The 15,416-nt window shown below is 42.2% G+C and overlaps 1 protein-coding gene across 8 annotated transcripts in view; it reads right to left on the bottom strand.

Annotated features, from left to right (window-relative positions):
- LOC146785286 (E3 ubiquitin-protein ligase TRIM39-like) overlaps window positions 1-15,416 on the bottom strand; it is a 581,054-nt gene that overhangs the window by 129,464 nt on the left and 436,174 nt on the right. For 5 of the 8 annotated variants that reach the window (XM_085634255.1, XM_085634250.1, XM_085634247.1 and 2 more), the window contains one exon: window positions 1,258-1,373. The exons of 2 other annotated variants lie outside the window; for them this stretch is intronic. In XM_085634255.1, the coding sequence (XP_085490381.1) occupies window positions 1,258-1,373 (116 nt within the window). Of the gene's footprint in view, window positions 1-1,257; window positions 1,374-15,416 lie in introns of those variants that run through there. One more of the 8 variants, XM_085634254.1, reaches the window with a different exon arrangement.

The raw sequence follows: 15,416 nt of genomic DNA on the forward strand, positions 1-15,416 counted from the left end.
TGCGTCAATGGTTTTAAATCTGGCACTCTGTATTTTACAGTGAGTGATGAAAGGTTATACTAGTGTATGATGAGGTGTATCTGATTGTCACGTGGATGATGTCATCAGTGATGTCATTTGAGATGTCATCAGTGATGTCACTGACCATGTCATGAATGATGTAATATGTGACATCATCAGCAGTGGATTGCGGGCACGCGAAATGTAGTTAGTACAACTAACTATAGCCGAGGAATTTCAATAGTTTTGTTCGAGTGAAATGTCAAGCTAACTAGAACACCCCTAAAACCTATTATTATTTCATTGAATTTCTAAGGTTTTTTAAATGCTAATTCCTAACTATATCAGGCCTGAAACCTATGTTTTTTTTCAGTGAATATATATATATATATCATTGATATAATATTGAGAGGAGTGCAAAGGCTCAGATTTCTCCCAATTAATAAAAATAAAAAATGAAAAGGCTACCAGGGGCATTTGGCAGACAAATATTGACTTTCTAATGCCCCTATTTCTGAAATAGTTACACAAAATTTGACGTTGGCATTAAGGTGGATTTTCCCTAACTATGAACATTAATTTGGAGTGTTTTCCAAGCTAGTGTCAATCTGAAGTAAGCTTTATTAAGTGCAATAAAGTAACCCTGTGTTTTCTATTGCAAAGCCAGCCTTGCTACTGTGCAACATGGGTTTGGGGGCTTTTACACTGTAAGGATATCTAAACATTAAATATACATGTTCTACTTTTAAATACCTGCCCTAAGACAGGGTGACTAGTAAGTCAGACTTTAGGGGTTATTTACTACTATATAAAGGAAGGTCAAGGTTTTTTAAAGGGATAATTTTAAGAGATCAAATGGCAGTTTCAAAACTGCTCAGCTAGTTGCTGGGAGTCAATTTGTACATTGTCACTTTAGTGGTGGCACAATAAGTGCTGCAATACACTAGTGACATTTAACTTACTGGCCCTGGGTACATGGGGTACTATGTACTAGGTACTAAAATGTAAATTAAATGTGCCAATCAGGATTTTAACCAGTTCTGCAACAGCAAAAAGTGTATGCATCCACAACAACTATAAAAAAAATTACCACAACATAACATAGCATGTAATATCTAAACAACAGCTGTTTCAGCACTTTTGTGTATACTGATGAACATGCCAGATTGGCTGGCATGCGTATTTTGGAAATCAACCCAAATTATTATATAGTGTTAATTGGGTGCATCAGGAAAAGCAGGGTGGGGGTATCTTCACCTTTGAGTTCTGCCATGTTCTTCTCAAGGATGATGTACTGTCGGTGGAGAGTCTTCAGCGTCGCCTTCTCTGGGTAGTTTTTCTCCAGGGGATTATGATTTTTTGTACTTTCACACCTGAGGGTTGAGACATATGTTATTAACCTAGAGTGTCCTTTGGATAAGTGAGGGTGAATGGGGCAGAGGGCTACACCATTAAATAGAAGACACATTGAGGTCTTGATAATGGCAAAGAGAGTACATTGGCCTTCTAGAATGAGTCATTCAAGGAGGTGACATAATATTTAATGGAGGCAATGAATAGCCATGAGAATGTTCAATCTGAGACATGTGGAAGACTAAGGCCCTAATTTGGATGTAAGTCGGAGTTTCCTCCGACTGACAATCCTGTGGTTTCGAAACTTACTGACCTTGGGTTGGAGGTCTGAAACTGCAATTACCTTATGGTGTCAGCCACATGGTGCAGGGATTTACAGGGAGCACCATAGGTGCCCCCTTGGCTCCCAACCAGAGTCCACTGAAGAAGGGGGGCCCTGCTAGGACCCCCAAAGATGCTTTCTGACAGGATTTCCATGTCGGGCTTTGTCACATGGAAAGCCTGTCGGAAACCAACATCATAATCCCGTCGGCACAAACGCCGTCCTTGTAGGATTATGTTGGTGGTTCTGACTGGCCAAGAGGCTCCTTGAACCTGTCAGAAGCCAGTTGGATTTAGCGGCCGGTTTAAATTCCGACCGCTGTAATCGTAATATGGCGGTCGGAATTCAAACCAAGGATGTCGGTCTGTAAGCCTCTAGCGAGCGATCGGAGACTTACTGGTCGGCATCCTAAGTAGGGCCCAAGTGGTAACATACATAAAGAAAAGTTTGTAATGGGAAAAAGAGAAAAAAAATCAATGGGAGAATGCAAACGTTCTCAAACAGGTAAGAATCGGAGAGGACATTTCCTTGTGTGATAAAGTCTAGATTTTTAACTTTGAAGGGATCAGGATGGAGGGTATAAGCTGCATGACAATAAAAGTGCTACATAGTTCGGTCCATAGTCTTAAATGAAGATAAAATATGGAGGCAAATACTTGGGCGCAAACAAAAATTAAGTATTGAGATTTGATTGAAAAAATCACACTGAATGTTCATACGTACTACTGTAACTCATTGTAGAATGCTTTCTATGCGTTAATTGCCAAAAAAAACAAAACACTAATTGCAACATTGGCATATCATCCAGGCAGCGTGCAAACTGTCAGGCAAGATCAATTCCAGCCACTGCCAAGCCCCCAACCAACACACCCTCAGTGAGTAAACCAAAGACAGTGCCTTTAGATGGTGGCCAGAGGATCACTAATGAAAAGAAAAGACAAATAGTTCATAAAGAAGCCTTTTAGTTTGGAATTTCTGTCCAGAAAATATACAAAACATCCAATACAAGAAACATTTTAATGTACCAATCATATAGGACTTGATGGGTGGAAAATCAATCCTGTGAGGACAAGGTGTGAAGGGGCTTGACTTTGGATAATGGAGGCTTAAGGAGTGATAAAGCCACTGCAGTCCACAGACTGGAGAACAACCGATGCTCATTGCCGCCATTGGAAGCTTGAAAAATGACTTCACTTTAACAGGAATTCTGAGATTAAACCATCCATGGCATTACAGGACTCTTCTCCAGGCTAAAGCTGAAAATCTAGTGGCGATTCACCCTGCCGTGCACAGCATACAAAGACTATAATTTGTTGTGATCTATATTTGTACTTGTTATGATTTAAACTGGTGTGGCAAATATGTACATAAATAAATAACTAAATAAATGAATCTCCATAGTTTCATCTTAAGTGTTGGTTTCTAGTTCAAAACCAAAAGTGTGTATGTTGTGGCCCAAAAGATATTTCAACCTCCTCCCCGTAAAGTACTCCATTACTCCTTTGCCTCCTGCTCTGCATCGGTCCCAGCACCCCACTTCAACATGGACTTCACCTAACATCTCTCCATCTACTTTTTCACTGCTATCCCACCAATCCTCATTGGATGTTTTTAAAATAAAACAATATTTTTGAATCCTTATTGGGGGCCTGCTAGCTGCAACTTGCTATTGGGATGCCCCTTATCTTTGATGCTCTTTCATGTATATATTTTTATTTTACTCTACTACTCAAGGTTAAAATCTGCCTTCTTGGAATAGTAAACATTGTGGTAGATTTACTAAAAACTCCCGCAACTCAGTGCAGCAACCAAAGTTGATGTGCTGCACTATGTGAGAGAACAGCACAGAGCCATACCAATCAAGACATTGCACTGTTTTGTTCTCTCACTAGAGCTGCAGCGCTAGCAGCTGCCTAGAACTATGCCCGCACCTTAGTGCAAAGGTGTCTGTCATGCCTAGCATAGTTTTTGTTCTGCAAAAAATACCATGTCTAGACAAACTTTCAAACTTTCAAACTTTTCCCACTTTGCATGTGTGATGTACAGTAAAGCACACATGCAAAGTGGGAAAAGTTGGAAGAACTATAAAAGCTTTGTGGCCTATTCACAAAGTGCATTAGGAAGTACATTTAATAGTACTACAAAAGTACTACTAACGCTTCTGGATAAGATGGAGGCAGTGTAGGACTGTATGTGGAGCTTATCACATATGCCAACCTCCCCTCAGGACACCAGAGGTGCACCTGTCAGGACCCATTGCAGCATCAGACCTTGGGTAATGAGCATCATCAAAATACGTACATTGGCCATCGCTCAGAGACCGATCCCAGAAAGAAAGATCCACACGTAAGAGAGAGCACTCCACACTATTGAAAGTGTCTGCCATTTGATGTACTGATTGGGCTTGAGTGCCCGGGTGGACAAGGAATTAACTAGCAATTCATGGGGCCGAACTGCAACTGCCACCAGTCATGAGTAAGCAGGTGGGTGGCGGAGAGGCATTAGACCCTGGGGCTTGTGTTAAAATGATGAGACACGCGGCTAGAAAATGGTTATGAAACCTATGGAGGATGTTTGAAGAGAATACAGTGACCAGGGCTAGTTGTGGTAAAAGGCCCACGGAAGCTGAGTGAAAACTAGAGGTTCCCCATGATGACCTGGCACATGGCAATAGATACTGTAATAAAATCTGGAAATTACGAGAATATAAAGAAGGGACTTTCTTTTGCAATACGAGAAAGGCTGAGATGCTGTGGTAATACTGCTCCTTCCCCAGGATTGATTTCTGTGTGCTGCTGAATGGTGTTGTCCGATGTTGGGAACCAAATGACAACTAGCTAAACTAAGGAAATGTGAGTGTTAAGTGCACTGGCCCATGCAATGCCCCCATAAGGGACAACAGGTAGTTCCTATTGAGGTTTTTTTTTTAATGAGAAAGCCAGATGGTGGATCTGACCATATGCATGCACAGGAAATGGCAGTGAAAGCATCTCAACTTACAAAGGTTGATCTCAAACCTGCCTCCTGCAAATGAAAACGGCCGTGAAAAAGATTTTTTAAGAAGGCCTGAGTAAACAGCTATTGAAAATAGGTCTAGATTTTACAGACATTAAAAAACAACCTAAAACTAAAGGAGCAAAGCCTAGATCAGCCAGAAGAGGTCATGCAAACTGTGGCAGACATGGAACAAACAGTTAGAGCAACCATATGCTACCTAGAAGTGTAGACAAGCTGGCTGATGGCAAATGTAAAGACCTAGAAAATAAGTCACACTGCAAAAATATAGGAATCCAAAACTTATAAAGGTCACAGAGGTCAAAATATGACCAACTGTATAGCAGAACTGCTCAGAGCCATTTTACCTCAAGACGTGACCTAGCAAGTGGGAATAGAGATAGCTCTCAGAATGTGAATGGAGAACCTCAGAAGAAAAGGACAGACAGGGAGATATTGTGGTCAAACTGTCTCACTTTCCCCCAAAAGAGTGAGTCATGGCAATGTCAGGCAAGATGAAGAAAATCGCGTATTGTAATAGAGAAGTGGTCCTATGCCAAGATCTCTTTACAGCAATGCCGCAGAGATAGAGAATTTAGAGAGATCAGTGCAAAACTGAACAAAAGACAAATTCTTTATATTTGTCTCCTACCAGAGGGTTGCAGTTTACTTGAAAAGGGCTCGATAAGTTCATTAGAGCACCTGCTGCATTTTTTACCCTCCTGGTACTACAAGATGATAGAGAGGAGAGTAAATGTAAACTGAACCGCAATAAAATACAACTATGCCACAGAGGAAAATCAATGACAGGTGATGGGAAAATGCAATGTTCATGACTTAAACCAACAGTGACAAAGTAATGAAACCATCAACACAAGAGAAAGGAACTGTGTAGTCACACAGACATCAAAAATTTGGCAACTTAATAGGAGAGAACCCGCAAGACGGCCTTTAAGGTAGGGGTGAAAGGACTTGAAGAAGCTAGCGAAAAATGCAGTGGAAGTTGGAGTATTAGAGGTACATAAGAGACATAAGATAAGTGCAATGCAAATGCCCAATAGAATGCATTTAGAATCCCTACATCCCGTTGCTGACACAGTCCTATAATGGGTCATTAGTTTTAGCAAGACGGGAGGGGGAGACAATAGAGACAACATGATCAGACCCTTGACTGTGCACAACCTTTGGTTTTTTATCATGTAGTCCACCCTTGTGAGTTATAGAAGGGAGCAGAAGGGTCGACCTTTAAACTCCTGTCTCATGATCTTTAGGGATACCCCGCCCATAAAGGGAAAGATAAGCATGTTCAAGTTAGACTTGGTGTTAGTTCTGTCATCCTTAAGTTGGTCTTTCCCCCCACGTTTGGCCTTTTCCTTCCCATTTTTTGCTGTAAATTTTTGTTGGTGTTAGGAACCTGCACACTGTAGCACTGGTTAGCAGTGGTAAAGTGCATGTGCTTCTCCTCTCAGCTTGGTAACATTGGTATGTACACAATCAGAATATTTGGCTTCCTTGTAAGTACCTTGTAAAGAGGTATACCATATACTCAGGGCCTGTAATCTAAATGCTACTAGTGGGCCTGCAGCACTTACTGTGCCACCCACACATGTAACTTTTCAAACATGTCCCAGGCCTGTCATTAAAGGGCATGTGTGTGCAATTTCCCGCCACTGCGATTTGGCATTTAAAACCCCTTCCCAAGCCTTCAACTCCTTTTTTAGTGCCCATCACTCACCCCTAAGGTAGGCCCTATATGACCATGAGGGCAGGGTGGAGTGTACCTAAAAGGCAGGAAATGTACTTCCGTGCTTTACATGTTCTGGCAGTGACAAACAGCTGAATTTGTTTTTCACTGCTGTGAGGCCTACTCCTTTCATAGGCCAAAATTAGGAATTCCCTTATACATCTTAAAGCTATTCCTTTCTGATCAGGAAAAATTACTTAATCATGTTTGGGATGGTAGGAATAGTAATGATAAATCATTTTTAATGGTAAAGTTGGATTTATCAGTACTCTTTTAGAAATGTCACTTTTAAAAAGTGGACATTTCTCTGATGTTAACTTTGCTCTGTGTTTCTGTAGCCTGTCTCCAATCCATGTCTGGCATGGGTAACAGATACACTGTGTGCATACTCTCTAGAAAACCACAACACAGGAAGGGCTGGCTGTGACAGGAGATACATCTGCATACTGATAGTCTTCCTGGGTAAGGAGCCAGGGAGGTAGTTCACACATACATCTGAAAAAGTTGTGTCCTGCAACCACACAAAGCACTGATTTACCCCCTACTGATAGTCTGGGGCCAGGGCTTGGCTTAAATGGGCCTTGTGCACTTCAGAGGACTCTTTCGGGAAATTACCCCCCTACATCAAAGACACATCTGAGTAGAAGTATAAGGGCTCTGACCCTACCAAGAAGTGCACTACTGGACCTGGAAGAAACTACGCTGGAATAAAGACTGAGCATAGCAAGATGGCAAACCTTCAGCATAGCAATGTTTCCAGGAACTGCTGCTGGGCCTGATTGAGCTGCCCTGCTGCCTCCTGATCTCTGCCCTGTTGCAAGAAGGAAGGACACCCCGGAGTTAATCTAAGGGCTTGCTGACTTGCCTCCTGTTCTTTCACGAGGTATCAGGACTATCAGAGACCTCCTAATCAATTATACCCCAGTATTGAAACACTCTTAAACTACAAGAACTCTGCTTCAAGAAAGCAGGTGTAATTGCCAGTCAGATTCCTGAGCACCGATCCCGGTGTTAATTGTCTGCATTTGGTACCATTCAGAAACTTGCAAGACTCTGCCTGGGGGGTACTGAGAGCGCTTGTCGTAGGGACTGGTCGTGGTGGGCTCAGCACATCATGTGAGGTTCCGCCTGGCAGCTCAACAAACACCTCCTGGGGGCCTCTCTTATTGCCGCTGCATCAATAGAACTCCCCTCACCACAGCCCCTTCACTGAGCAGGTGTATTGGCAGCACCGCGCACCACGAGACTCCCTCGACCAGCAGTGGCTGCACACACCTCCTGTTCCACTCGGGGGCCCGAGCAAATCACCGTGCCCGGAGGAAGCTACAGGCACTCAGTGAGTACCCCAGACTTGGGCAGGCCCTGGCCATCAGCAGCTGTTCCAGCCCGTGGTGAGTGACAATTGAGTAGTTTGCTTCTGCGGCACGCAAGTGGTCCCTGGAGTGGGTCAGCATCCTTTACCTGCAATTTGCCAGGGCTTCGATGGACATCAACCCTTGAGGCCAAATTCACCCAACCATGTTTATGAACCCAGTGGCGGCCACAGGAAGACTCCAGACACCAGCTCAGCATCTTCAGCATCCTTGAGCATATTCAACACCCTACATCGCTTACATTATTGATTCCTTTGGTGGTTCACCCATAGAGCCTGGAGCTAGACTGGAGACCTCTTTAACTGCGAGGTAACTGTCCAATTGAACTTTATTGATCTCTATGACCGACTCCCTGCCAGTCTTGGTCTCCAAAAGAGTGGGTTTATAGTCATTTCCACATTACTTGTGGCTAACCCTAAACCATGAGTCTTAGTAGATTACAATGATTTATTGTTTGTTTAAAAATTAATTTCAGTGAAACCCTCCAGTGGATTTTTGTCATTGAGGTGTTTATTTAAATATAAAAATACAACCTAATTTTATAAATTGGTGTTGTGTTTTAATTTTGATTTACCCCACGCAGCATAAGAGAAATACATTTCCAAACTTATATAGAGAAATGTACACCTCAGGCAGTGAAAAATCACAATGAGATTGACACCTTTATAAAATAAGATCCTGCTCCCAGCAGTCCCTCTCAAGTGGCAAAAGCAGCTTGCCATTCCTTTCACCTCAGAATAACTCCTAAAAGCAACACATCTCTACAACCAAATAAAGCCCAGGGTCCAGGTGGACTCACAGGAGCCTTCTAAAGAGAGTTTGCATCACTGCTGCTGCAGCCACTAACAGACCTGTACAACTCATTTTGCAAAACCAGTAGTACTACCCAAGCCATGTGAGAGGCAACATTGATCCCAAAAACAGGAAAGCCTACCGACAAATGCAAATCATATAAACCAATAGCACCCCTGAATACTGATGCTAAGATTTTTACAAAGATCTTGGCTGAATATCTGGGAAGAGTGCTGCCAGTTCTGGTTGCAACTGATCAGGTGGTTTTCATTAGGGAAAGCTAGGGGGCAGACAATGTGCGAATGATAGCACATATAGTTGTGAAATGTAGGAAATTAATCCTGGCTCTCTTGGTGTCTAGAAATGGACACTATCAAACGAAACCCATTAAATGACCAGCATCAAAATTAGTGGATGTGGGGGAACCCTGACAGATTCTCATTACATAGGGGAACTAGACAGGGGTGCCCCCTGCCACCACTTCTTTTTGGCCTGATGATTGACCTCCTGGTCATCTATATATGAGAACCCCCCGGCACTAAAAGAGTGGTTTGATGTAAAAGAACAGAAACTTCCCTGATGAAGTGCTATTGACATTAACCGAACTCAGTGCCTCTGAGTGATTTATTCTTGGATTTCAAAAAGGTGGCAGGTTTTCTGGTCAACAGATAAATCTTAATTGTTTCAGTTGTGCATCTGTTTCTAGGTATGGATATAGTTAACCAGGTGAAGTGCACTAAGAACGTGATCAAATACTTGGGAATCTATTTCACCAACACAGTAGAAAACTGGGTTGTGGATAAGTGGCCCAGATTCAAGTCTCAGATAATATCAGACATAAATGGAAGGGGGAATCTATATCCTTAATGGGAAGACTCACTGCTATAAAAATGAAAGTTGTAACCGACTGCTGTACCTCTTCCAAGCTCTGCATATGGCTAGTCCACTGGTAGCATTGGAAAAGAAGGATTTCAGTTCCTGGATATTATTCAACACCATAAAGCAGCTCATCTCGGAATCATAGTTGAATGGTCAGCAAGAGAATCTGAAAGAAGGTGGCTATTTATGGATAGGGCAGTGGCGGGCAGAGACATGATGGACCTGCCATGGCAAAACAAAGGGATGAGAGCCAAGTCACTATACATCTTAAAAATCACTAAGAAAGCAATGGGGTTATGGGACTGCATTGCTGCACATAAGGTCTATCAGCTGACATGAATCCAGGACGTCTTGAGGTTTGATTTGTGGACAAAAAATATGTTCGAGGAAAGCGAAAATCAAATCATTCAGTGACTGTAAATGGGAGTTTCAAAATAAAGAAACTGACAGGATGCAGTATTACCAAGTTAAGCATTAGGCCATGCGCCTCACCATTAGAGAAGCTGCGAACAGACCTTCAACACAGTTTGAAAAATTCCTGAGCACACATGAAATGACCAAGGGACTGATAGCAAAGCTCTGACAAAGGGTTAATATAAAAAACGAATGGACCTACCCGAAACAATGAGCTGGATAGAACCTTTAGCGACATGGAATGACCCCATAATTAGATCAATTTTTACAAAAGCTTTAAAAGTGTTCAACAAAGGCAAAAAGAGCACGAACTAATAATGGAAAACCTTTCTCACGCTCTTTTGTACATGAAGAAAAAGTCAACAATTTTGGTCCCCCTTGCAATATTATCTGAACTCAGTACTACTGAGAAGTTAGGCTCCATCGGAATCTCCATAATGAACATTAACTTCATTTAACAAATAGACTTGAGAGAAATGAGGCCTCCATGTGTGTCAGGGCTACATAAGTAATAAGGCAGTGTTAAATGGACATAGCGAGCGGTAGCTTGGAGACTGGCAGGCTAGGCAGGATTTAATCACGGTTGCTTTTGTTTTCTTGTTATTTAATAGCATTCTTTAAAATGACATGCATACAAAATGGGGCTTGTAGAAAAATAAACCAAGATCACTGTAGGAGACCCTGTATTGAGAAATGTGTATTATTGTAGATCTAGGTCTATGAACAAACTAAATATAAATGTGTTATACTACTAACCTACTACAAAATGGTATTTACACACTTATGTGTATGGAGATCTCTGCAGGAGAGGCATTGGTGGAGACCTCCGAACAGAAGTATACATTTTAGTAGTAAATGAGGGAAGGATGAAAGGGAGTGGCTGCAAAATAGGGAACACTTACTACTAAAGAAATTGGGTTCAAGAAGGAATAAGGAGGGGTTAATGGATGGCTAGGGGTTTAAGAAAGAACATGCATCCAACCATAAAATAGTATGCCCTTTCCTAGTCACACACTGCCCTTCTGTAGTTACTACTGTCAAAAAGGATCCAAAGCAGTCATAAATGTACTTCAGCTCAGATGTGGACAAAGTCCTGCCCCACCCTTGGCCAGTCATACATACTGCAAGACCCTATCCTAGAAAATAGTGAAGGTAGGGGCTTAAACCCCATAGGAACAAATGTTAACATTAATGAAATGATGTAAACATTTTTCAAAAATATTATTACATTTAATTTCATGTAAAAAAAACAATCATTTATTTTAAAACAAGCAAGTAGGAAGTGGTCCGCCAGGTTATTGCCTCTTTTAAAGGAAAAAAGGGGCGGTGGCTGGAAAGATGGATGTGTCCATAGGACATTCCAATTTTTCTCAATGATTTTGTTTACTTTCTGCCCGTCGAGCAATAAAGTAGAGACAAATGGAATGCATTTGTTCTCTCATTTCTGTGTAAGTAAAATATCCCTAAGGCAGTACCAAGCACGCTTGTAAGCCAGTGTGATGAGGCACCGTGGGTAGCCGCCTGAGGTAAGTTTTTCTGATAGAATCGCTGCCTCCCGGAAGTAATATTTTTTCCATTTGCAGTTCCTCTGTATCAAGTGGAAGTGGCCAAATAGGAGACCATCTCTAAGCCCACTTGGATGGTAACTGGAGTATAATAGGAGTGTGATCCATTCCGTGGGATTGCGGAATAGTGTGGTACCGATCTTTTTGTCCTCTTCATGGAGGGTCAGATCCAGGAAGTAAAGATCATTTTTAATAGAGGAAGAAGTGAATTTCAAATGGGACTAGCAGTTATTAACCCACTCCATGAAGAAGATAAGGATATCTTCGCTACCCTGCCATAGTAGTAGGACATCGTTGGTATACCTGCGCCAAATACTTATTTGGTTCAAGAAAGGGTTGAGGGGTGTGAGAATGAAATACTTCTCCAGATGGTGTATGCACAGGATGGCAAAGTTGGGAGCAAAACATTCGCCCACGGAAACCCTTTTAATTTGCAAATGAAAGGTGTCCTTGTAAAGAAAATAATTATTGCTGCGAGCAATTTTGAGTAAATCCATTACAAATTCTGTTGGGATGGGATAGGGTTTAGGACGTGCAACCTGAAGGTTTTGGATAACCAATAAACCATCATCATGTGAAGAATTGGTATAAATGGACTCGATGTTGAGGGCGAGGCCCACCATTAAGTCAGTAGAGGTGATGAATGGTTTGTCTTCTATAAAATGAATGAGGCCAGTACTGTCTCATATGAATGTATCAGTTGATGGAACAAATTCCTTGATGATAGCATCTATGCATTTACCCAATGGATCAAGGATAGAGTCACATCCAGAAACAATAGGGCGGCCTGGCAGATTGGAAGTGTCCTTATTTATCTTTGGGAGGGTATAGGTAACAGGCATCCATGGATGTGGTTTGCTAAGAAAAGGAATTTCTTTTCCATTATTATGCTCGGGAGTAAAGCCTGACTGGTTACCCTTTGACCCCCTATCTGACAGTCATTCAAAAATACAGAGGATAGAGTGAAATAGTGGTGGACCAGTTGGTACATGCCATCACATGGCCCAACAAGTCCATAAGGCCAACTCTATCACATCAGTATGGGGGCTACCCACTATGTTTGGACTTTTTAGATGCCAAAACTGCTTAGCTTGCCCACTCATATTCCACAGAGAAGAATTTATGGTGGACAATTACACATACCAGCTAAATCAATCCACCAACTGCTGCTCTATGAATGTAATGTATGCGATACGGTGTCCATGTGATCTACTGTACATTGGCCAGACTACACAGATGGTAAAACAGCACATCATCCAACACAAAAGCTGTATTTGGTGCTGAGTGGAAAATGCCCACCTTGTCACACATTACACTGAGAAAAATCACTCTGAAACAGACATGGCGTGGTAAGTTATTGACCAATGGGGTGGAAATTTTCAACAACTCCTGAACGGATGTGAATGCAGATGAATAACACATTGTGGTTCTGTTAAAAACAGATTGAACACGCTTGATGAATGGAATAATACCATTATGCTCTGGGGAACTGTCTTCCTTATTGGCTTTCCCATAATACTACTTTGGGTAGCTACATTTCATAGGTAATAATGGAAACAAGGAAATGACTACCCAAAGAACCAATTTGATTATTTACTACCTGTTAATTTGGTATCCCCTCCCTTACCTATTCATATTGCAGGTCTGTCCCATAGGATTTGAACCCTTTTAGTCATCTCGGCTTCCAAAGAGTATGAATATGTTCCATTATCATTGTATTATTGAATATTACCTGTATTGCATAACGAAAATGATCACCTTCCTTCTGTAATTTGTTTTGTTGCGTCAGTTATTCTATGTATGTATGTATGTATAAAACACTCTTTTTAATGGCCTTGCTGTAGCCCCCTTGGGGGACTCGTAATACCTTCCTTCTCCCTCTCTGTCTTCTCTAGTGTTTTACACATCCGGCTTCTTAATCGTTTCCGGGACGTTTCCATCCATGCCCCCTGCACGGATTCACACCGGCGTTGGGAATTCCCAAGGTCACTTCTCGGATCCAGTTAACCACCTCTACCGCTGTGGACACGGCCCCCTCTCATTCACTGGTGATCCTGGCCATTTTGCACACGCCATAGATTGTGGTCCTTCCCTCTCTCCCCCCTTTTTAAATGCCCCCACCCTCTCCTCTCATGGTTTTCAGTCTCGCTACAGGACATTTATATGATTACGCTGGCTCCGTCTAGACAACGTTTTCTTCCTAACCCTGGGACGAATCGGACCGCGTACGCCTGGATACACACACCTATTCCATTTCCCAACTGGGGAGTCTATGATGGGTATATTGCTATTACCCCAGGCCAATTGTTGATAATCGCTCCTCTTCCCTGCCCTTGCATGCCAAATTAACACTATTCACAGCACAATTGAGTTACAGCGGCCAATGAGGTCTCATCGTAATCATCACTGCAGTTCCACATAGTGTCTGGCAGCACATTACCCATTGAGTGCAATACAGATTTACTCCAGAGTACACATACTCCCATGCCCTCCACTCCTCCCTGTTACCTCTGTCAATTGTCTCCCCCTGCTTATGTAGCCCTCTGTTCAGAACTCCCGCAATACAATCTTTGGATTTCTTCCCATTCTACAAGGATTTGTGTTTCTCCCTTGGGCACTTTACCTAAGAGGAATATTACATTTACCTAGCCCACCCTACTCCATGTATTTGATCATCTTTCTGTTCTTTATTAATGTCCTTGGTGGATCAAAACACTATTCTTATTCTATCCTCTTTGATTTCTCCTTGTACAGCTCCAAAACATTGTTGTGATCAATTCAGGTCATCTTCAGGACCGGGTTACAAGTCGAAACACAGTTGACTATTCAGCAAAACTTTTGGCACAATTTTGGCCATTCAATTCATTATTGACTTTGAATTTCCAAAAGAATTTGAATTGGAACTTCTTGTAAAGCAATATTTATCTAAGTGTTTGTACACTAATTACTTCCTTGGTCCAGAGATTCTTTTCAGAGGAGCTATGGTGCCAGGAAACCAGGGGGGAACACGGTGGGGAGAAAAAGGGGAGGGAGAATTGATGGAGCAAGAGTGGCAGGAGAAGAAGGGGGGTAACAAGGATTAGGATAATTGGGAAGTGCAGGAATGGGGAGTGTTAGTGGGGGAATAGAAGAAATAAAGGGGGGGGATAGGAGGAAGGGGAATCATGTGGGTGGGTGCATAAAATTGTAAAGTAAAGTGGAGTAGAATGCTTTGATGATGTGAAGGAGTCATGTTGATATTCTGATTGGGCTTCCTGTCACAGGACAACCCTCATTGTCATTTTCTGTCTGCAAAAAAGGCGTCCATACCTGGAGAAAGAGGTCAGATTGATTATGTAAATTATATATGACTCGTTCATGGGAGGCTGTGTGGATCATTGCCACCAACCAAGTCTCTTGAGATGGAGAAGTTGGCAACCTCTACTGACGCAGGATACATAGCTTAGCTGTGGCAAGCGCAGTATGACAGAGTCAATGTTGCATTTTTGACAACTCTGGGGAGCATCGCAAATCATGTAAAAGGATAGCAGCAGTGAGCAGTAGACACATGGGCATAGTGGCGCTCAGGGTCTTGCCCATGTAAGGATTGTACCAAGGGATATTCGCATATAATATGGGTAATATCGCAAGCCGTATTTGCACATCATCAGCAGTTTGAATGCGAAAGAAGGCCAGTGTTATGTAATTTCATTAGTGACCAGTGCCACACATGTAAGATTTTAAATATACTAAATTTCAGTCTTGACTCTCGAGCACCCCTGTCCAGATCATCTGATAATTCTGCCCACTCCTCCATTCCATTAAAGATCAAAATCAGGTATGCCATCTGTGACGAAGAGTTTGTAATAAGGGTTGTGAGAAAATATGAGAGGTGAGTACTCTGCAAAGACCGGACATGACTCCTTTGTGCATGCCCCACGTGTGGAGGTACAACAGCACTGGTAAGATTGGTAATGATGATGGCCAGGGGCTTGGCCCAA

The sequence above is a fragment of the Triturus cristatus genome, chromosome 11 (genome assembly GCF_964204655.1).
Source record: "Triturus cristatus chromosome 11, aTriCri1.1, whole genome shotgun sequence".
Lineage (NCBI taxonomy): Eukaryota > Metazoa > Chordata > Amphibia > Caudata > Salamandridae > Triturus > Triturus cristatus.